This window comes from Hippocampus guttulatus, chromosome 6 (assembly GCF_054856545.1).
Source record: "Hippocampus guttulatus isolate MCC_2025c chromosome 6, RoL_Hgut_1.0, whole genome shotgun sequence".
Lineage (NCBI taxonomy): Eukaryota > Metazoa > Chordata > Actinopteri > Syngnathiformes > Syngnathidae > Hippocampus > Hippocampus guttulatus.
Window position 1 is genome coordinate 23,740,021 of NC_141266.1, and position 21,784 is coordinate 23,761,804.

General features: G+C 46.1%; 2 protein-coding genes and 2 non-coding genes across 5 annotated transcripts; all 4 read right to left on the bottom strand.

Moving 5' to 3' along the window:
* Positions 1 to 755: 755 nt before the first annotated feature.
* On the bottom strand, positions 756 to 3,674 carry nppcl (natriuretic peptide C-like). The gene is made up of 3 exons (XM_086112725.1): positions 3,523 to 3,674; positions 2,304 to 2,453; positions 756 to 1,347 (listed from the first exon to the last, which is right to left on the bottom strand). Exons 2-3 carry the CDS (start codon positions 2,403 to 2,405, stop codon positions 1,054 to 1,056), a joined length of 396 nt encoding a protein of 131 aa, XP_085968851.1. The 5' UTR covers positions 2,406 to 2,453; positions 3,523 to 3,674; the 3' UTR covers positions 756 to 1,053.
* A 2,264-nt stretch (positions 3,675 to 5,938) lies between these two features.
* On the bottom strand, positions 5,939 to 21,496 carry ncapd2 (non-SMC condensin I complex, subunit D2). Of its 2 annotated transcripts, XM_086114500.1 has the most exons (32): positions 21,381 to 21,496; positions 20,949 to 21,068; positions 20,114 to 20,189; positions 19,793 to 19,851; positions 19,529 to 19,704; positions 18,924 to 19,066; positions 18,608 to 18,735; positions 18,176 to 18,299; positions 17,456 to 17,603; positions 17,173 to 17,370; positions 16,963 to 17,097; positions 16,806 to 16,893; positions 15,397 to 15,604; positions 15,214 to 15,332; positions 14,310 to 14,510; positions 14,063 to 14,237; positions 13,805 to 13,889; positions 13,555 to 13,691; positions 12,744 to 12,876; positions 12,255 to 12,330; positions 11,939 to 12,145; positions 11,694 to 11,854; positions 11,068 to 11,179; positions 10,817 to 10,940; positions 10,573 to 10,728; positions 9,001 to 9,178; positions 8,821 to 8,915; positions 7,838 to 7,918; positions 7,168 to 7,351; positions 6,773 to 6,941; positions 6,495 to 6,617; positions 5,939 to 6,189 (listed from the first exon to the last, which is right to left on the bottom strand). In XM_086114500.1, the coding sequence occupies exons 2-32, from the start codon at positions 21,064 to 21,066 to the stop codon at positions 6,107 to 6,109; spliced, it is 4,200 nt and encodes a 1,399-aa protein (XP_085970626.1). In that variant the 5' UTR covers positions 21,067 to 21,068; positions 21,381 to 21,496; the 3' UTR covers positions 5,939 to 6,106. The 2 variants fall into 2 exon arrangements, 1 of the variants encoding a protein (XP_085970626.1); XR_015101276.1 differs by lacking the exons at positions 5,939 to 6,189; positions 6,495 to 6,617 and having other exon boundaries at positions 6,795 to 6,941; positions 7,838 to 7,914.
* LOC147204283 (small nucleolar RNA U85) lies at positions 16,459 to 16,746 on the bottom strand. The gene has a single exon (XR_015101295.1). It is a non-coding gene; the product is annotated as a small nucleolar RNA U85 (small nucleolar RNA).
* LOC147204284 (small nucleolar RNA U85) lies at positions 19,132 to 19,465 on the bottom strand. The gene has a single exon (XR_015101296.1). It is a non-coding gene; the product is annotated as a small nucleolar RNA U85 (small nucleolar RNA).
* Positions 21,497 to 21,784: the final 288 nt, after the last annotated feature.

Genomic DNA, 21,784 nt, shown 5'->3' on the forward strand with positions numbered 1-21,784 from the left:
GGCGCTTCAAACACACCAGAGAAAGAGGACAGCCCAATCCCTAAACCTCAATCCAATAGAGATGAGGCGGGGAGGCATCAGACTGTTTCTGGGGCAAAAACCAGTAATTGCAGAGGGGTTGTGGAACGCAAGCGCCGGGAGTATTCAAGTGCCGCGCAACACTGGCGCGAATGAATTTTCAGAAAAGTCAACATTCAAGTATCTGCTCTATCATATTCTTGAGTCGAGGGAAAGCAAATCCTTCAAGTCTTGCTTCAATTTCTACAGTCCCATGTGGATTTTGCCAAGAAGTTGAAGTGAATTGAGGAAAATGTCATACTTTATAGTGTTATGGGTGCCTTTTTAAGGCTGTGGTTTATGCCCATACAAGATCCTTTGACGTGTTTATGCAATTTAAACCCAGTCTAAAAACGTCAAGTCTAGGGGAGAGCAGCTCGCGCACCAGTGAAGCAAAACTGAGCACAAATGTAAATTGAGTTAAGCTGCCATCTAGTGGCTAATGAGAGAAAGGCACGCATTAACTTGGAAAATGTGATCGATTCATTCGGAACATGGCCGCACCGGTTATAACAGGGTGTTCACACTTGTGCAACCACACAATTTCAGTTGTCTCTTCCCTTCATTTTTTGGAGGTAATATTTCATCAAATGTGAGCAGGAATTATCTTTCCAGGTGCAGTCTTTTGTGGATTGCTAAATCGCACTGGTGTAGCTAATAAAAGGGCCAATGAGTGCAAGACTGAAATGGCAAAGAGAGACAAAGCTCAAATCTATTTATTGGTGTAAATCAGAAGAGGAGGTGTAGACATGATGGGCCGGACAATTCTACAACTTGTACTTGGCACAAGGATTCCAACACACCACAACGTGGGCCATTACAATGGCAATGGGGGGGATGCTGCTGGATGTTCAAGATATTTTGAAATAGTGAAATACTACAGCGCAACTATGGAACAGCTACAAAGGTGCTGTAAGCTAACGCCGACGACAGCACGGTGACTAACACGCGCAAACTCCCTTCACCTTCCTCGCAAGGATGACACCAGTCTGTCGACTAACAACCCAATCCGCTCATGGACCCGATCCGGTCCAGCTTGAGGCCGAAGCAACCTCGGTTCCACCCCCTCCGCGAGCGCTCTGACTCCACGGGTTTCTGATTGGCCAGGGCCCCCCGCAGGAGGCGGAGCCAGGGCGTCTCCGGCTGGACGTCCGCCCATTTGCCGGGAAACTCGGACGCTTTGGCCCCGGAGGACAAGGTGGACTGCTCCTCGGCCGGAGTGCTCAGAAGGTTCTCCAGGTCATCGAAGGTCAGCAGGTCGTTATAGCGATCCAGGAGCTGCTCCATTAACTTCACCGCAACACAAATACAAATTCAATAGAAGGGAGTCTAACTCAATCACGGAGACATTTCATTACTTTCCCCTCTCCATCCTTCAACAACCTCCTTACCCGCCGGGCAAGGACTTAAGTTGATTTTTCAGGCATGTGTAATTCACTTGGGGATTTGATTTATGAATGACTTTTTACTATTACTCGCTACATTTGGAAACAAACATTGTTATTTTTCTCCTGTGTCAAACACATCTGAAAACTAGATTTAGAATTTAGGGAATTAAGATGCCCCCCCGCCAAAAAAGAATTATTGGAAAAATCCAACTATGAAACAAAAACATCTTTTAGTGTTCAATAATTCTGACTGTACTGTAATCCGAAAAAACACAGACACGGTGTATTTTCCTTATTTATCATTAGCTAGAGACGCGCCAATACCGACTCCAGTATCGGTCTGTCTGTATTCATAAAATATGTGAAACAAATGCTCCGATACTAGGACTCCAACACCATCTTGAGATAGATAGATAGATAGATCTACCTATCCATATCAGTGGTTCTTAACCTTGTTAAGTGCGCCGAACCCAACCAGTTTGTATGCACATTCACCGAACCCTTCATTGGTGAAAATTAAATAAATAAATAATCATATTTGTAACAAATTCAAGACATAAAAAAACCCCCCACATTTATTAAAAACAGAAAAAAGTAAACACAATTAGTATGCGTTTTTTTTTTAAATTGTGGACAAAATGAACCAGCCAGTGGCCAAGTGGGCGTGTCACAACTAATTGACATCTTGAGTCGGGTGTGTCTTAACCTCCATGGCAGAGGCTCCGTCGAACCCCCGAGCCCGATTCACCGAACCCCTACGGTTCCATTGAAGCCAGATTAAGAACTACCGATCCCTCTCCCCCCCCCTCTGGTGTGTGTTTGTTTTGTGGGTACTGTTGGCACTTGTGGCCACTCTACCTGAGCATTCCCAGGGGAAGGGTGAAGTGCGCGAGCCTGAGGCGTCCCCATGGGGGCCAGGATGAGCAGGCTGGCTCCGAGCAGCACGGGGCAAAGCAACATGGCGGCGGGGGTGAAGAGCACAAGCTGGACCACAGGAAAACGCAGGGGCTGCAAGAGATTTGGACAGAGTCGTGGGAGTTTTTTTTCCTGGCTCAACTTGATCATTGGGACAGGGATGTAGGATGACGATGACGACGACGATGACGACGACACACCCTGTGTCCCAATACACACACACACAGCCGCGATCTTATTGGGAAATTTTTAACATGCATTTAATTGTTCTTTGCTTTCTTTGAAACACTTTAAAACACTACCTTGCCAGTAAAAGTATTCGTTTTACGATACATTTCTGACCAAAATGACACATTTGGCACAATAAAATTCCGAAAATCGATTAAAATCAAGTATAATCAGGAGAACAACTTTTCTTTGTCCCTGTCATTTGACTGTTACAAAACATTACCCTTTAGTATTTCACTTTACAGAGAGAAAAATCTGCAAAAATTGGTCAATATTTTTGGAATGTTTAAAAATCATTCGCTTTGACTTATGTTGTCATGTGTTAATATATTTTTATACAACTAAGAAAAAAATATATTTTTAAAATCTAACTTTTTGGGGGATACGTTTGTTGTACTCTATTCTTCTGGTATAAAATATTGGTATCCAATTCAAAGAAAAAAAAATAGTATTGAACAGACATCTACTCGGTGTAATACTTGCAGAAGAAAGATGAAGAGTGAAGTTCTTCAAAAGGACAAGCAAGTGCGAAAAATATACCCTTGGGGAAACAAGTAAAAAAGACTTAACTGATGGTACAACTAACTTGTTTCAAGCTACCAAATTAAAAGAGAAAAAAAACGGGCAACGTAAGGTAGGGATTTCAATATAAAACCTTGAATAAAATCTGTATTAAAAAAAAAAAGCAAAAAAAAAAAAAGCAGAAATCTCTCGCTCAAGAATTAAAAACCAATTTATTTGAAATAATTAAACACAAGTTACCAAATCAACCAGGAACACGTCTATATATTTAATTTTCAATCCGTTATAAAAAATTCCCAAAAGCGATAAATGGTCCCAGAATGCATTTCTTATTAATCTGAACTAATTTAAGAAAAAAAAGAAAAAAAAAGAAAAAGTGAGTGAAGGAACAGCAAAAGCAAATCGGCCTCACCTGTTTGTTGTGCAGCTCCTTGTGTGCGGACGTCTTGTGCGCTCAGTGGCTCTTCTCCATCGCCGGTCTGGGCGACCTCCCACTTGAGGCACCTGCTGAGAGCGTCGTCACCATCTCACTGGCCTGGCCCCGCCTCCTCTTCATCCTCCTCCTCGCCCGCTCTGTGATGGGATTGAGATGATGATTTTTCTCCCCAGCCCACCCCGCCGCCTCCACTTGCACGTTTGTCGTCCTGGCATCAACTCGGATGCTGTTTTTTTTTTTTTTTTTTAAGGAGACGCCTAGTTGATGGCGAGTAACAATGAGCAAACACTTTGCTTGTAGAACTTGCATTTCATTTTTTTTCCAATTTGCTGTTTTCTAATTGAGTATCTATTTTCTTGACTTTTTACTTTTACTCCCCACCTTTTCAAGTAGATGTCTGAACTTTCTGTTCATTATATCGACAAAATAAACTCGTCACTTTTCTTGGACATTGGCAGACGACAACATCAGCTCTTATTGGAATCTTGGGGTGTGTCGTGCAACTGTAGTTTAGCCTTTCAGTCCGTTAGCCGAATATTAACGCCACCAATTATCTCTGTTGCAGGGCTTGAAACCTTTAAGCCGTGGGTCGAACACAAACGGTGCGGCATCAACATGTACACCGACAATATAATGGTACTCGAATTCCTGTATTATTCTCCTGCGTAGAACCAATAAGAGTGCCTTACTAATGATCTGAACTCAAGAGTTATGATTCCCACTGCAATGTGATTGGCTGCTGCATCCAGGCACAAGTGCATGTAATAGCCAATCAGATTGCAGCTGAGCTACAAGCCAGGCACATATTAAAAAATGGTTTTATTGTTGTCATTAATGCATGTTTTTTTTTCAAAAAAGTAAAATTGTCGAGTGCCATTTTCCTCAATAAAATACCGTATTACTTTATAAGTACAATTTTGAGTCCACTTTGCTCCTTTCAAGACAATGAAATTTGCCTTTTTGGTTGTCGATTCGCCGCGAGGTAAAAACGTCGCGCTCGGCCGACGCCGAAGTGACACCACGGCCCGTTCGATTTTTTCCTATTGTAGACAAAGCGCGTCCATCTCTCCACCTCTCGTCTTCGGTCTTTCCCAGTGTGCACCGATCTCCCCTCGCCTTTGGGGAAGTTACAGTCTGTCAGCGCCATCTGCTCGCCGCTACCACCCGCCGCCAAATTACAACACCAGCGAGAAGTTCAACAGCCTCTCATTATTTCAACTACGTCCTTCGTTTCATCACCTAAAACGCAACACATATTTGGTATGAGGTGGTTCATTCGAGACCGAAACTCAGGTGGCGTCGAATTGCTAAGCCCGCGCTCGGAAGGGGGCTTTACATAACTGCTCATAAATACATACAGAGAGAAATTCACCCCTCTCATCTTTTTGGGTGAGGACAACATGTGGGGGTAGGCAGTAGGCGAAAGGGAGAGATTAGCAATCATGGGAGTGAGGGAGGGAGGAAGGCGGTGGGGGGAGGGGGTTAAACTGCCGTGCGTGTGATGTCAGCAGAGAGATGAGCACCGTGGGAGGGAGTATTAAAAAAAAAAAAAAAAAAAAAGTAGGCAGCCGGAGAGTGAGGAGGAAAAAAAAAAATCACCAGGCGCAGACCTAGAAAGGATTGATGAGTGAAGCGAGGCCAACCTGCGATGAAACCAAATGTCAGATAAGCGATGGGGGGGGGGGGGGGGGGGGGGCAATAAAGGATTGTTAGTATGCACACAAAAAAGTGAGAAGGCGTAGCTGATGTGATGGAGGGAGCGCCGTGATGGGTGAGGCAGAGGGAAAACTGAAACGAAAAAAGGAGCAGCGGTGGTGACACATCACTGTCCAAAACACACCGAAAGCCAATTGGAGGGATGCTGTGAAGCAGCGGTTTTCAAAGGGTGAGGCAAGCATTGCATCTTGAGGAAAATATGATTAGGGGCGTGGGATGGGGGATAATTAATAATAATGAAACGTACTCTCCTGCCTAAATTCGCACCACCGCGCTGCGCAAATAATCTACTTTCATTGGATTAAATGCTCCTCCGCTAGATGACACAATGCAAAACTAGCCACTCATGCAACAGAATCAACAGCCCCAAGTTTTTCGACACCGAGTAAACTGAGACAGCTCATCCCTCTAGTGGAGTAAACTACTGACCACTACTATACGACGGAAATTTTTCTCATGTCAAATATCACAAGCCTCGGTTTAGTGATCGCCGTCTTAAATCTTCTGCGATCGGCTCAAACTCATAAATCTTTAGATTGACGGTACACAAAACAACCCCCGGATGAGTTTGATTGAGCGCCGTGCCACACTTTGAAAAGCTCTGGTCGAAAAGTTTGTGTTGTAACACAGCAGACGGCTCTGACGGTGATGCGACACGACGACAACAACTGCGCGGGAGTTTTGGAACAACCACATCGGGTCCAGGTTTATTACAAGACATCTTTGATGCTATGTGGGACATGATCCGGATGCCAGTTGATCCTACGTAGGTTAAAAAAAAGAAAAAAAGAAAAAGAAGAAGAAAAAGAAGTGTGTGTCGGGGGCATGGGGGGGGGGGGGGGGGTCAGTTTCTGAGGCGAGCTCGTCGAGATGCGCGGGCAATGGGCGTGGTGACTTTGGGGGTCTCGCTCTCTGTCAGCACAGCATCTGGTGAAAGAAAGATTGGAGCGAGATGAAGATAAGGGGGTGACAGATGGAGATCTCGTTGGATCTTGGGACTCTTCCACACTTTTTGTGTGTCTTGTGACATCACGCTGGCGGGAAATTATTTGTGCTTAATAGTAACGATAAGCGCAACAATTGCCCACATTGTACATCTTAGTCTGGTAAATGTAAACACCTTCCATGGAAAGCAGTGAAACATCTCGCGCCGTTGTAAAAGAACCTCAAGCAACCCCAAGTGTTCACAGCCGCTGGGTGGTTTAAGTTTAAGTTAAGTCATGTCGACTCACCCTCTTCGTCCTCCTCTTCATCACTGCTGAAGGTGATGACGGGCTTTTTCTTGGACTTGCGAGTTCTCTGAGGCGTCACGAAGCTGTCGTCGCATTGGCTGGAAACGGATGACTTTGACTGACCTGGATGCCGCGAAAAGACACCAAACGCGGAAATATTAGTCGGACCAATTTTAAAAGAGCGAACATCAGCCGATGAAATCAAATCGGCCAAGCCCGAATAATGACAGTGAATATAGATGAAAAGAGCAAGACCAAGCTGAAGACTCGGCACAGACCTCTCTTGGACCTGGCTCGACCTCTCGCAGGCATCGGCGTGCGTGCCGCCGCCTTGTCGGTGGCTCGTCCCTCTTTTTGATTTTCGTCCTCCATCTCGGGGCTTTCCACATTTTCCAGGCCTCGCGTGTGAACGGCCGTCAGTCGCTTCTCAAAGTCATCCACTTGGCCCTGTGACACAATCAGCGCTCATTAAAGCCAAATAACGCCACGTACTTTGGGTCCTCCGTACACGGCGGAGTTCCGTTCCTGTGGCAGTCATAAAAGCAGACGCAAAGTCAGAATTACAGGAACTATTTGGATGACAAACACCGGTGCTCATCGACTACTTATTAGGGAGTGCTTTCGCAACAGCCGAAGCCGCGCGGTGACGCATTCTCGCATTGAAGTGCGGCACCTTGAGCTGGATTTTGGCCCCGCGGCGCAGTTTGGCCGCGATGGCGAGCAGAGGCTGGTAGACGCCGGGCTCGGTCAGCTTGTCGCTGTAGCATTCCCAGCATTCCTGCAGCTTCTTGAAGCCACGCTCGCACATGGACAGCAGGGACAGCGAGACGGCCAAGTCGCACCACTGACGCTCCGTCCTGCGAAGGGAAGAGAAGATAGATGAATTTGAGGGACTCAATCGGATTTAGAGAAATTATGCAAATGGAAGACCGTTTGGGATCTTTTACTCATGGATTCGGCTTTGTACCGGCATTTGGAACAAATCGCATTTGCCATCTATAATTCACTTTGCTAGCGAGTAATGCAAAATGTCCTTCCTTCGACGAGGGATGAGTCAGAGGTGGACCCAAGGCACAGGTCCGGCCCCCATTGTTCCACCTCCGTTCCCCCCCAACCGCACGCAATGACTGCCTCCGTGACAAGATGAGTGAAGGCTCTGTCAGTGTGTGATTAATAGGTGAACTGGCTTTAAATGTCAGCTTGCCTCTTCACACACACACACGCACCGACGCACACGCCCGCGTGCTCACAATGGGGCCGTGGCAGGGCACGGTCAAAAAAAAAAAAAAAAAGACAAAACGACGGCAAAACAAGAAAGCACAGCACGATGGCCACGCTCTCACCTGGCGGTCCTGAAGCGCTGACAAAGTTTCTCCACCAGAGACTCGGTCTGTCTCTCCTTGGTGATGTAGGAGAAGAGCTGTCTAAAAATAAAAAGAATTAATAATAATAAAAAAAATATATATGTATAACAAATTGTCGCCGTCGTGGGAAAAACAAGCCCATTTTTGTGTTTTTTTTTTTTTTTTTTTTAACTTTAAAGTGGTGTCCGCATTTCGAACATTTCGGACATCGAATGCAGTGCAAAAGTGACGCAGGTTGAAATATAAACAACAACAAATATCTCCAGGTTTTTCCTAAAATGTAAAAATACGGGTAAAGACTCGGAAGCAACATGTATGAACAACATGTGTTGTTCCATACACCTGTTAGTGCTCATGCAAATGTCAATAAAGTCGCTTAAACCATTGCAAATATTTTTTTCCTGTGTGAAATAGCAGGTTTCAAGGCAGGAGATTTGCAGCGCCCATTCGCTGCCTATTTTAATGAACCGACGGGGTGACAGGACTCGGAGGTCCGCCAATAAGGTAGCAGTCAGTTGTTGCAGCATGCAATAGGTTGCCGAAAAAGATTTTCGCTCTGGGATTGTGTATCTTGGGTTGACTTTTTTTTTTTTAATGAAATAAGATCTTAAATTCTTCCTCTTCCTAGTCTAAATTGACCTCACGTCTTCAGCCAAACAGTACGCGTCCGCCGTTAGATCGTCGTAAGGCCTGCAGCTCGTGATTTCTCCGGCGATGCTCAGCTGAAACATTGATGTACTCTTATTTTGAACAAGACGAGCCGTTTATGTCCTCCTCACGGTTTAGAATTTCTTTGGGACAGGACAATAGCCTGACTTCACGTGAAAAGAGGAGGAATATTATATGCCTTTTTTTTTTTTTTTAACCAATTCAGTTTCTCATTTGGCCCCTACGGAAAATGACTTGCCCACCGCTGCCTTAAATACTCAAGAACCTGACAAGTCATCATGCAGTCAACCTACTTCATGACGGTGTTGAAGTCCTCTGGGCTCATGCCCCTGTCCGGGTCAGACAGACGACTGATGATGTCCGGAAGCAGGTTGTAAATGGCGTTGTCCTGATGGTGGGAGATGATTGGCAGGTCGCAGTGAGCGCAAAGCCAATTATTTTCATTCGAAACTCCAACGTGTGGGAGAGCGCACCTTGGAGGCCAGCTCGTTGAAGAAGTTGAGGGCCAGGCTGGCGATGTGCGGCTCGGGGTCAATTAGCAGCACGGCCACCTCGCTGACTTGCCCTTTGACCTTCAGCACGTCCTTAAGCACCAATTGAGTCAGCACTGTCACGGCCGTCTGCCTCACCGAGGGGACCTCGTCACTGAGCCTGCGAGAGGAGGATGTCACATTAGCATAACGAGACAAACCCTCCAGCAAACGCGATATCGCCAACGTTGCCATCGGTGGAGGGCGGTCATTTTGGCGCGGACGTCGCTGACGGGTACGCATCCTAAAAAGATGTTCTCATTCGTTTTGGTGGAGTGCCAAGGAGTGATGATTCCACCAGTTGCAACAAGTTCAAATCTTTGATGGGTTGGGGGTTGGGGGGGTGTTAACATGTACATGCAGGGTCAGAAATGAGTATCAAACCATTTCACCCCGATCATGCATCTGGCTGTCATTTGAATCCAACAAGTCCTGTCGAACAGGAACATGTAGGACTTTAAATTTCAAATCTTCACCACTTCAGGGTTTCATGTGTTCTGCTTGCTTGTACACAATGACAAGACCAAACTATCACAGAAATGAGTCGCGGGTGAGCTGGATGCCATCCCAATCTGATTGTTTTTGGGAGAGATGATTTAAAAAGTTTGCCTCAGTCAAACTCGCACCACAAAAGAAACTCATTAGCCGTTCCTCATTTATGAATTTCTGGCAGAAGATGAGAAATGCGTACACGGCACTTGCTCATGCCAGGGCTTAGCGCGGCAATGAACGGCGTAATTAATTCTTAATACGCTTATCTGAAGGCCCCAAGGCGGCAGCAGCTTCGAGGAGAGTGGAGGTGTTTGCGTGGGAGACAATTAGGGGGGGGGGGGGGGGGGGGGACCTTATCAGGTAGGAAACACTGGGAGGGCAATGAGGCAGGAGAAAGGAAGTGACTGTTTGACAATTCCCCAACACCTAAACATGCGCATTGTAATTAAACTTCAAACGGCTCAGCTTCTGAGTTGGCCGTAGGGCACCGGCTTTTACTTTTGACTCCATTAAAGTGTTTTTAACGTCAAGTTCTTGACACGAGTGTAAAACATTTCATTTCCTTCCGACTTTCTCAGCCACTCTGCATAATTACACCAGAGTGACCGGCCACAATCTGTTACATGCTATTAATTAAACGCTTGATGAGACAAGACCTTGTCTACAGCGCCACAACCCACACTTCATAAAGTGCTGGCGTTGTTGCCACGGCGACCATATATGAGCTTGACGACGCAGCCATCGCAAGTTAGTTACAAATGGAAGAAGTAAAACTTCTGCTCATTGTGATTCAGTGGAGTGTATTGATAGTGGCAAGGCGCCGAGAGGGATGACACACTTGAGGCATGTCCCCCCCCCCCCCCCCCAAAAAAAGTAATTGTTCAAGAAGACAATCAGCACCACCGCCAGCGCAGCTTAGCCATCTGGTGTTCTATTCTGCAAGATCCCACAACGGGCCTGTAACCGCGACAAATGAACGTTTCCGGGGGTTAATTGGAGCGACAGCAACATGTGGTTGATTACCTGGCGTATAAATTCTGGGTCCAGGGCTCCAATATGTTGGGGAAGCGGACAGTGAGGTCTCCCAGGGCAATGATGGCATTGGCCCTGACGACAGGGAGAGTCGAGCGCTCCAGCACTGTAAACATGAGACGAGCATTCTCCTCACAAACCGACGTGCTGGAGGAAGAAAAGGAAAACACCAATGATCATGCTCATAATTGGCATCTTCGCTGCGAGAGAACAAAACAGCAGGCGCTGCGTTTACCTAATCATCATGTACTGTGACAGGGCCAGGCAGGCAGCCGTGGTGAGCTGAGGGTGGGAATAGTGTCCAGGGGAGCTGCAGACTTTCACCAGCAAGGGAAGGAATGCACTCAGCAGGTTCTCCTCTTCAGGAGACAATACGGCGGGTGGGGTGCAAGCAAAACGCATCGTTAGCATGTCAATACGGCGGCGTGCATTTAATGAGCGGCTAAATGCAGGACACAAAAGGAGACGATTGGATGCAGTCGTTACCGGCCAGTAATTCCGTTTCGCAGATCTTCCTGATGAGCTCGGCCTCCGTGTCTTCCGCAGAGGCGCCGACCAAGCCGAGCTCCTCCTCCATTGCGCTCTCATTTGCCGTTAGCTGTTGACAAAAAATTCAAGGTTGACGGAACCATTGTGGGTATCGGCAAGCTCAAAGCTTGACACTTCATCACATTTCAGACCAAAACTGCTGGTAGTTCATGGGAGATGTTTTCATTGCTTTGGACCCCACAAATATAAACGCTGCTTTTGTCTGTCAATGTCTTAAATTGAAATTCGGAAGGCCAAAAAGTACCACAGGACATCTGTTTGGATATCAAACACTGAAATTTCTTTTTGTTACTATCAAAGGTCGAAAACAGAATTTGTTCACCTTCAAAAAATAATAATAAAATAAAAAATTCAAAAGTACAACAGCAGGTACAGTGCAATTTTCCTCATCTCACTTGTGGGATTTCTCTCACATATATAAAAAAAATAAAATAATAATAATAATGACGAATAAAATAATCAGTCATGGGGGGGAATATCTGCGGTGCCGATTCTGAACCAGGTATAACCGCCCAAATGTCACGTGCTCGACTCGTACACGCAGCAGTCATGGCATGGCGCACCTTTGCTTTACTGGATGGACCCTTTTCTTTCTCCTCTCTCTCTTCAGTCTCTAATCGCCGCCTCCGCAGCTCACTGCTCACGCTGCGCTCGAGATGAGACACCTGCCAGAAGGCCACGCTGCCACATAGGGCCAACAGCTGAGCCAGGCACACACAATTCACTGCGGGAGAGGAAAGCAGGTGTCAAGCGAGAGTGCGGTACTTTGGGGGCCAACAAGCACTCGTCAATGAGAGTTGTCGTTCACCTTGCTCGCCAGACTCTTGAGATCCCTCTTGTGGCTGATCGACATCCTTATTAACCTCGGCGCCTTCGGAAATTTGATCCAGCAGCAGTCTAGCGGTGCGTTGGATCAACCGGGAGCACAGCTGGTCAGGGGATTCGGCCAGAAAGTAGGTGAGACGGACGGCTTGCTCCATGAAACTCTGCCAGTGTGCGTCCTCCATCATGGCACCTGGGGGGAAAAAAAACCACCCACCGGCAGCATATGAAACGGACCGAAAAAACAAACACACTCGGCACAACTCTCAAAAAGGAAAAAAAAAAAAAAAAAAATTCGATACCTTCAGCAATCGCTTGTGTGAGGCGGGTAAAGAGCTGATGTTCTTGAGGGAGTCTGAATGGGGCACCTCTTGATTGCTGAAGAAAGAAACATTGTGTTTTATTAACGTTGTAGCAGTATCTCATTAAATAAAGTAATAAAATATTGTGCAATTTACTTCACGAATTTTAAATGCATTACCGGGAATATTTATTTTACTGGGGTCAGTTCGATTTTTTTTAATGCTGATTAAGAGTAAAATTGGGACACCGTTTCCAAAAGTGCAGTCATTCCCTCCCCCCCCTCGCACTCCCAAGTTTTTCCTCCACCCGTTACCACATAAGCCAAATTCCACGAATTAGCTGTAATAAAACCTGCCATCTCATCATGATGGCAGCTATGTGCACAGTGAGAGGTCAGTACTATGAATATCTGCAAACGTAAAGCTGGGCAATAGTAGGAATTGAGAGGCTTGGTGTTGGCTCTTCTCTTGTATAACAATACGGCTTACCCTAACATGATCAGTGATGCTGCAGATGGCGATCACGGTGTCTCTCGCCAGAAGAAAGTCCTCCGTCACTTTTTCTCCCAGAGCCACAGAACAAAGCGTGTCCAGATTGCTGAGGACCACCTCCCTTTCTGCCCTGTTCACAAACACATCCGTGCCGCGAGGACGTGCGGGCAAAGCGTACGCTATTATGCAAACGTATGGCCTACATTAACTCAAGCGCTGTGAGGCGGCCTAGCCGATGTGCAGCCGCCGGCCGGAAAATGTACGTGGGAGGCCGGGTTATAGAAAAAAAAAAAAAAAACGCGCGAGGTTTAATGGTTGTGAATGCTGCCGGCTGGATGAAGTCAGGCAGCGGTGTGGGCGGACGTCAGATCGTCTCGCTTTACTCTCGCTCACTCTTCCCCGAAGCGGTGGAAATCTTTGAGCGCAAAACACTAAAAAAATATATATAGACGTATGTATATATTCAGAGAAATGCACTGGCAGCATTTTGATGTATTTGGTTGCGGCTGCGATGGCACAGAAAAGCAACTGATGATCAGAGTGTTGTTACAAATGAGATGATTTGCCGGATGACGCGGGAGAAACATTTTCAGGATCGCGACTTTGGCGCCGTTTGTCATAAGACGTATATTTATGTACAAACTAGATCTAATTGACATGTTTCCTCTTGGCGCAACCCCCCTTCCCCCACCCGACAAGTTGGCGCCCGTGACAAAATACTGTTCCTGAACCAAAACTTGATGGCAAACGGGGAGCATTCTCCCCTTTGCAAAGTGTGCAAGTGACCCGAAAGAAGTTGTCGTCTCACCGTGCAGCCATGCCCAGCAGGAGCACAGCCGCTCGCCTGTGCAAAGGCGAGCTTTCGGTTTTGCCGGTGAACCTCCCCCACAGAACCTGCACCACGGTCGACTCCAGACTGTTGCCGCTGCCAAAGAACTCCTGCACCTACGGCGACATCGTTGGAAGTTTCGCGGTTGGGTGACTAAATCAGCATCGAAGAGCACGATAGGCCCGATTATCATTCCGCATCGACGTACGGTCACGAATGAACCACTCACTATTTCCTCCAGACACTGAATTGTTCCCAGAGACGCATCCACCATCAGTTCCGACAGACTGTCCACAAGAGTCTGAGCTTTCATCCTGGAGGGATAAAAGATTAGTTTTGCGCTCGATTTAGCTGCTCGGCTAAAAGTAAAATGACACAGGGAGACACGTGCACGGCGTAAATGTTTTTTTTTTTTTTTTTCTTAGTGCAGAGGTCCACGAGGGTAAATATGCTTCTATGTTACTGGCGCTTAAAGTGTTGTCTGGACCTGATGGTGTCTCCTTTGGGGTTGAGATAGAGGCGCCGGTAGGCCTGGACGACAGCATCTTTGATGGCCGAGTCAGTGGACCAAACCAGAGGCAACATCTTCCGCACGCCACTGAGAGAGTTGGCGATGCCAAATTCGCAGACTGTAACGCAAAACTGCACCGCCTCCTGGACCACTAATAATAAAATCAACACACGTATCAGACATGAGCACTTGCAACTCTTAAAAACACTTGAAGACATTCAACCTGAAGTCGTTTTCCAGTACAGCATGGCGTTAATGACAGAGATGGCTCTCTCCACTTGAAGGGCGAAGGTTTCCGTATCTCGGAGGTACTGCACCAACATCTCCTGCTTCTTCAGCTCCGCATCGTCCCCCTCCTTCTCTCCTTCTTTCTGTGGCGTGGGAGGCAAGTTTTGACTGTGCTCAGGGGTGTCCTCATCAGAGCCTACAGAGAGGGACGAAAAAATGTTTGTGTCAAAATCCAAGGATTTTTTTTTTTTAGGTTATGATATGGAGATATTCACCCCCACCCCAAGTCTTCGGGAGCCACGCCCATTTTCTTCCGGTTTAATCGCTGAACTGGCACGCGCGAACAACTTAAAATTGGTCACTAAGCACTTCATTCAAAGATAGATCATTTTTCGTTTTGTTGATTTTGTACATGAATGCCCTTAGCACTGGAGTAGAAAAAAAAATTGCATGTTTGTTTTTGGTTAATTGTTCAAGCCCTTTGTTAGTGAAAGCTGGATCTTTGATTCATCCATTAAGCCTTAACAACATTAAAATACCGTGATGTACATTGGTTCAGTACAAAACAGACATATTTTGTGCCATATTTAAAATGACAATTTTGTCATACAGTTGCTTAGGAAGTGCGTGGTCCTGTGTGACCTACCCGCCCCCTCCAACATTTGAGTTGTCCATCCCCGAGTTACAGTACAGCGTCATTGTCATAGAGGCTGTTTTCTGACATGCTCAAAATGCCATTTCTATTATGAACTCGTCAATTATAATCAAGTGACGTAAAAAGATGTCAAAGGAACGTCCTCCGACTATAATGACACACGGGAACGGAATTTTAACAGAGTTCAGAAGCCGAGAGCATTTGTGCCGAGTGAGGCACAGAGTGAAGTGAATGAAGGGTTCACCTTTGAAAAGACGGGCCAGCGTGTCCATTAGAGTCTCGGCGGTGAGAGCGGACAGGGCGGCAAACATCTTCGATTCGGGGAAGCGGCTGAGGGCCTTAATACAAAGACGCACAGCATTCCTGCACAAGCGAGAAGAAAACGGTCACCCATAAACGTTGTGCCGGTGGCGACCTCGGCGCTTACCTGTACTTGTTGACTCGCAGATACTGAGCGATCATCACCGCTGTCGCCCTACAATCCTCCATCTCGTTTACTTTCTCTACATCTGCTTCCTCCTCCTCCTCCTCCTCATGCAGGCCCTTCTCAGAATCACCTGAGCGCTCCAGCTCTGTGTCAACAGTGATGCGCAGTTCAGGCTCCATGGCGGCCCACAGCTCGGATGCTTTAATCACTGCAGAGACAAGTGGACATGGCGACATGTTCCAGACCCATACCACATTTTAAAAAATTCAATTTTACCAATCTCACACTTTCTAAACACTAACTAAAAAAAAAAAAAGTCCCCACCACATGCTTCCAAATTATTTCGATAGAAAATCCAGTATGCATATGACAGTAGTGTCTTGAATATGCATGTGCCTTTAAGAGGCAGGAAGGAGTGCGCCAAGGAATGTCCGGGCAAGATTTGTAGCAGCTTCTTTGACAGTATGCTAAGAGTGGATTTGTGTTTTGTTTGTAGACTCTGGCTTTCCCACATGCAAGGGCATTGCAGAAAATATACACACAAAAGTTATAGTGGGGTAACGTTGAAATTGGAAAGTCCTTGTTCTTGAAGCCGACCACGTAATTCTGTGCGGTGCCCTCATTTGCTCTTACTTTGTCACGTTCCGGTGCACCAGCGCTTTTCATCTTGTTGTACGATATATGTGGAATTGTGGTCTTTACGAAGCCTTTCCAATTATATTGAAAGGCTTTCTGAAGAACAACCCGCTACACTCACATTAATGAACCCACACAAACTTGAATGGGTTCCGTTGAGCTGGGAAACAGGTGTAACTTTATGACTCAAAGCACTTAGCGAATGCGTCCGAGACATTTGATGCGGCTAAAAGCGGAAGCATTGCGTCAGGCTCATCAAAAGTAAATTCTTACGGCCGAACAAAGAAGCCGGATGACGTATGGGCATGCGGAGGGCGAGCGCTGTTTTTTTTTTTTTTTTTTTTAAGTGAGATGGGAGAAATGTGATCACAAGGAGATTTTTCCGAGCATGCCCTGCCGTGTTGAGGTAAAACCCAACACGTATTTGGCCCTCAGATTACCAAAGACGCAACTCATTGCTGACCGAACAGTGAAAACAGCCGGGCGAACTTCAGGCCTCTCCACACACGCACACAAACTGTGGGCTTCATCCACACAATTACTCCAATGTAACTTTCACGGGAGAACGAGTGGTGAAGCCAGGTTACTGTCGGTGGGCCCTTACAGCAGAGCAACAAGGCTCCCTTACACTGCCAAGATTACCCGCCGGTTGAGGCAAGAAGCAGCCAGCTGTCGTTCACTCAGCTCGTATTCGCCTTGGTTTCATCATCGGGCAAACAGGCCGAGACCACACGAGGAAAGAGGAGTCCTCAATCAACAAGAGTGACGCTCACCTGGCGCGCCCCCGCGTAGCTTTTCTTTCATCTCTCTCAGCTTCGCCGTCTCTTTCTCCAGAGGTTTTTTCAGATCGGCGCTGCTCAACTGAAAGTCACAAAGACTTCCGTGACGTCTTGAGAGAGTGAGATTGGAAATTCTTCTGACTGGGGTTACCTTGCAACTGTAAGGGTTGTGCGCAATGAAGGCTGCCAGCAGCTGGATGGCGCTCTTGACCACATTGATGGATTTGTCCATCAGTCTGCCCACGGCGAGGCCCATCACCTCGCTGTACCGACACAGCGGCAAGGCCTAAACGCGGGAAAAGGGCGCCAAGTCAGCAAACTCAACGTCACAGGATGAATTTTCAAGACTCGGGGAGCTTACTTTGCTGTTGACAATGCGCGTGTACACCTGCAAGACGCGCGCCCTGACGTGAGAGTGCGTGTCGTGCAGGTGCTCCTGCAGGGTGTCGAAGAAGCGGTCGCGGTCGGCTTTGCCGGACTCTTCCAATCCGTCTCCGCACAGGACGCGCACCAGGATGTCCCCCAGGACCTCGCACGCGGCCACGCGCATTGTGTGGCTCTAGACGACAGTGAGACAAATGCAGAAGTCTTCAGAAGGGAGAAACGGCGGTCGGGAGGATGGAGGTGTTAGAAGTGTGAAGTACCTCTCCTTCCAGGTGGGTGATAAGCACACTGATGTTGGGGATCATTAACTCGGGTACAAGTGCACTGAGTTCAGACAGGAAAGACGAAAATGCTTTGACCCCTGACCCCTCCCTTGCAAGCTCCTCACTTGACTTCTGGCCAATCTCTCTGAAGAGGGAAGAGAAAGCGGGGGTGGAGTATTGTTCAGTAGTTTAACCGAAAGGCTTAAAACCAAAAACTTGGACACCGGTTCGGAATGAGTGTTTATTTATATTTAAAAAAAAAAAAATAAAAGAAAGGAGAGAAGGGGGGGGGGGGTATGGTGGGACATTCCTAATATATTTAACATAATAATGCAAAATAATCATGTTTTGGAATATAGCGGTGGAAAATGTTTTTTTAAAGCCAAGCCATCGATGATTAAAATAATCGCTAGTTGGAGCCCTGAAGTACAGAACAATTGCAGCCCCCCCACTAAAAAAACAAACAAACAAACAAACAGTTTGTGATGAGTTTGTAAAAGAGAATAACATATAATATTCAGTAAAAACAATAATAGTGAATGTAAAGCAACAAACTGGTTTCATTGTGATGCAAGTACGTTGGAGACGCGCTTTTAAAGGTTCGGGCCGAGGAAGTGACATCAGGAGATGCAACAAGTTAGTTCAGTGTGAGCTCCTTGTGATGGGAGGCCATTTTCTATTTGTGTGTTTTGGGGGGAACAAAGTATGCAAACGAACCTTATGACTTCCCCGATGATGGCCCTGGCACCATATTCAGTGCTCCACACAGACACGGCCTGAGCAAACACCGATGACAACTGTTCAAAGTGTTGCAGCAGCTGAATCACCTTTACACTTGCACCTGTTGGGCAGAAGATGAAAAACGCACCGAGGTTATCCCAAACAAACAAGTGTGCAATGCTCTGACCGGTCATGTAGCATGCGTGTTAACATCTGCTCCATGCTCCTCTCTCTCTCTCTTTTTTTTTTTTTTGTATTTAACGGCTTGTCCCTGTCGAACAAACCGCTTAAAGCGTATCGCTGAGTGCGGCACCGTTTTATTTCCAATTCACTCAAGCGGCAGCGTATCTTGACAGAGCCACTTTCAAAACATTTCCATGTCGTCGTATTTCAACAACGTAGGCTTGCTTGGATAATTCTGAGCCTTACCGAGGAGGTGATTGTACTTCTTGATCAGCAAGCCGAGAAGATGGATGATTCCCTCCCTGGTGGGTTTGCTCTTGACGTGGCTGATGGTCGGATTCTCAAGTAGCTTGTAGCAACAGCAAGTCACGCAACTAAGGAAAGGAAAAAGACAATGAGGAACTTGGACAGTATTGGGAGGAAACATCTGCACCACAACTTACAGCTTGGCACAGTCACAACCTGAGCGCAGCATCAATTAGCATGGGTCGGTATTGCCTTTATTATTCAAATTGAGGGGGCGAGACGAGCCATTGTTAGGGCAAACGACACCATTAAGTACCTGGTGAACTCTTCTTCAACAAGAGAAAGATTCCAGAGGGAGCGGATGTCCAACTGGATGAGCTGCCCGAGGGCCTGAAGAACTCGCTCCCTCTCATTGTCCCACTGCTGGAGTCCCTCACCCGTTTTGGCCTTTTTGCCACTCTGAGCAGAGTGAAACAACTTCAGTGTATCACATGGGACAAAAGGCAAATTCGTAGTCGTCGAAATGCCCTCAGATTACCAAAGACTGTAGCTCATGCCTGCCAAACCCTCCAAAGAGACTATATCCTCTTGCCAACTGCTACGTATAAACTCATACATCACACACGCACAAAAACAGACAGACATGCAACACGTTGTTTGACAACTCCGACCTGTCCCATCCCATTACTCTGAGGAGGACAGAAGTTATAGAAGCAGCGTCAGTCTTTAGTGTAGGTGGGCCCTTACAGGAGTGAAATATAACTATGACACAACCAAGATTACCCATCAAACAGAAAGCAAGTGATCATAATCCCCGGCATGACAGATCACCCTACTGCCGTGGCTTCATCACTGGGCATTTGCACACATAAAAATAAATAAAAATAATAACCTCCTGAAAACCATTTGACCAAGTCATACCTTGCCAGGTGCCGCGATGAAGCTCTGCCTATAAGAGTCACTTTCGAGACTCTCTGTGATTTTGCAGAGCAAGAAGACGCTCATTTTCACAGCATTGAGATTCTCTTTTCGGTCCGCTGCAGAGACCGAGGTAGAGATGAGCAATGAGGGGAGGGAGGTTGACAGGCTGCTGACAACTGCAACAAAAACAAACAGGAAATGTACCATCTTTTAGCCAGTCTTTTAGTCGAAACATGTAAAACCTTCAACGTGAACAATTCTAACCTTGCACCAGCAAATCCAGAGTGTCCTCTTTCACACCCAGCTCCACAGAGTTGGCATGCCTTTAAAAGTCAACAGCAACTTGTACGGTTAATAAACAGTCACGTATGTAACATGGAATCATGGTTGTGTACAATCCTGATGCATGGTGCTTTACAGTCTCTCTGTTAACTGCTTTGCTTTCATCTTTTGGCATGTACACGCAACTACAACTCCTTCTTTGGGGAGCTAATGATTTGCGCCACGGCTGTCCCGATTCCCAGCAAACAGTCGAGGGTCACCGCATCCGATTGCAAAGATCAGTGCAGTGAAACCAACACTTACTGTAATACACTGTAGGCTGTGTCAAAGTGTTCCAGGATGCACAAAGGGCCTTGACTTCTCAATGCAGTCTTGAATTCTGAGTTAAACAGTGGCAAAAATATAAGATTGAGGACATCTTTACACATTAGGCTGCCGTGAGAATCGCTGCTTGCCTATCACTACATAGTGCGTTTGCAATTTTGTACTACTGTTCCAGTAGTGAGTATGCCCTATATACTATATATATATATATATGTGTGTGTGTATATGTGTATATGTATATATATGTATATATATATACACACACAGTATATATACACATATAGACGTGTGCACATTTTCAGCATGACGTCTCTGATCCACTGGTGAAAGGACACTTTGATCCTCTCCTCTTTCATCTAGAACTGCTTCAGACAACAAAGTGTATGCAGAAAATTGGTGAAGATTGCACGACTGTCTGTGTCCTCTGTGTTGTGTCGTGTTATTTTGACTTCAAAATGGCGCCGCGTGAGTGGCTGCCTTTCTAGCAGCTCCTATATTTTGTTGTTCTACTTCTTCCTTTCATAACTTTACTGCTGTGAATTGGGATTTTCTCCATTGCGAGACTAATAAAGATTTTCTTATTCTTATATTAGGGTCTCAATGTATCCGGAGACCCTAATATAGGGCATACAGTGCATCTTGAAAAGCAATATATATTCCATGAGACATTGGGCATATTGTGATGTCTGCAGTAATTTAGGAGGACACAGTGATTACAATACGGTTACAAGGCATTTATTTAGTTCATAGCGCCGAGGCAGTGGGAATTGACAGAATTATTATAAAGCACGACCGTAAGAAGATGACCACTCACTGTGAAGAAGGGACGGTAGTTGTTTTGGGGAAAGCACATCTTGTACGACGTACTGGTTTACCCCCCCGGTCTTGACCAGGTCACCCACGCACACGGGCACAAAAAAGTCCCACGACATGCCTGTGGAAGAAAATAAAAAAATTGCGTCAACGCTAAATTACCACTGGAAACCACATTTTTTGTTCTCCCTCTTGAACTTGTCGTTCTTTGAATGACTCAACAGAAAAAAAGCAATAATAGGGTAAAAACGTAACTGAAGGAAAAGCTTTTCACCAAAGGTATTTTCAAAACAAGTTATAGGCGCCGCTCGTGAACCAGGCATGCTAACTAGCCTTTAGCCACGTCTGCAGTGGCGACATTACTGGTAAATGCATTCAAATCATTGTTATCGGACGAAAGACTCGCTGTGTAAGTTTTACACATCCGACTTACCTTTGAAATTCACCGTCCCGTTCACCGCGATGTCGACCGGAAAAGGCGAATGTTTTTAATAATGTTTTGGTCCACACTTCGCGAGCTGTGAAACCGCTCTCGGATTTTCAAATTTATAGCACATCGCGCCAAATCGTCAGGGCTCATGTTACGTCATACATACGCGACGTTTCTTCGAACGTTTTAAAAAGGACACAAAACAGCGCCGCTTACTGGTGAATGTTTACAGTAAACTGACGAAACGACCTCGATTTAATGTGAACACCTTTTTAATATATGCGTCAATCTTAATTTCTGAATATCAGTTTTCTCCGGAATAACGTATATATCCATATTCCATTTGGTAAAATACACTATACACTCTTACTGCTTTCATTGCCATATCCACTTCGATCACGTTCTTC

Bases quoted from the DNA above. Each gene is read 5' to 3' on its own strand.
- nppcl (XM_086112725.1), bottom strand. From the start codon at position 2,405: ATGTTGCTTTGCCCCGTGCTGCTCGGAGCCAGCCTGCTCATCCTGGCC. The intron at 1,348-2,303 runs GTAGAGTGGCCA...GTTGCGGTGAAG, and splicing joins CTTCCCCTGGGAATGCTCAG to TTAATGGAGCAGCTCCTGGA.
- ncapd2 (XM_086114500.1), bottom strand. From the start codon at position 21,066: ATGTCGTGGGACTTTTTTGTGCCCGTGTGCGTGGGTGACCTGGTCAAG. The intron at 19,705-19,792 runs GTTAGAATTGTT...TTTTTGTTGCAG, and splicing joins TCTGGATTTGCTGGTGCAAG to TTGTCAGCAGCCTGTCAACC. The intron at 19,067-19,528 runs GTATGACTTGGT...CACTCTGCTCAG, and splicing joins TCATCGCGGCACCTGGCAAG to AGTGGCAAAAAGGCCAAAAC.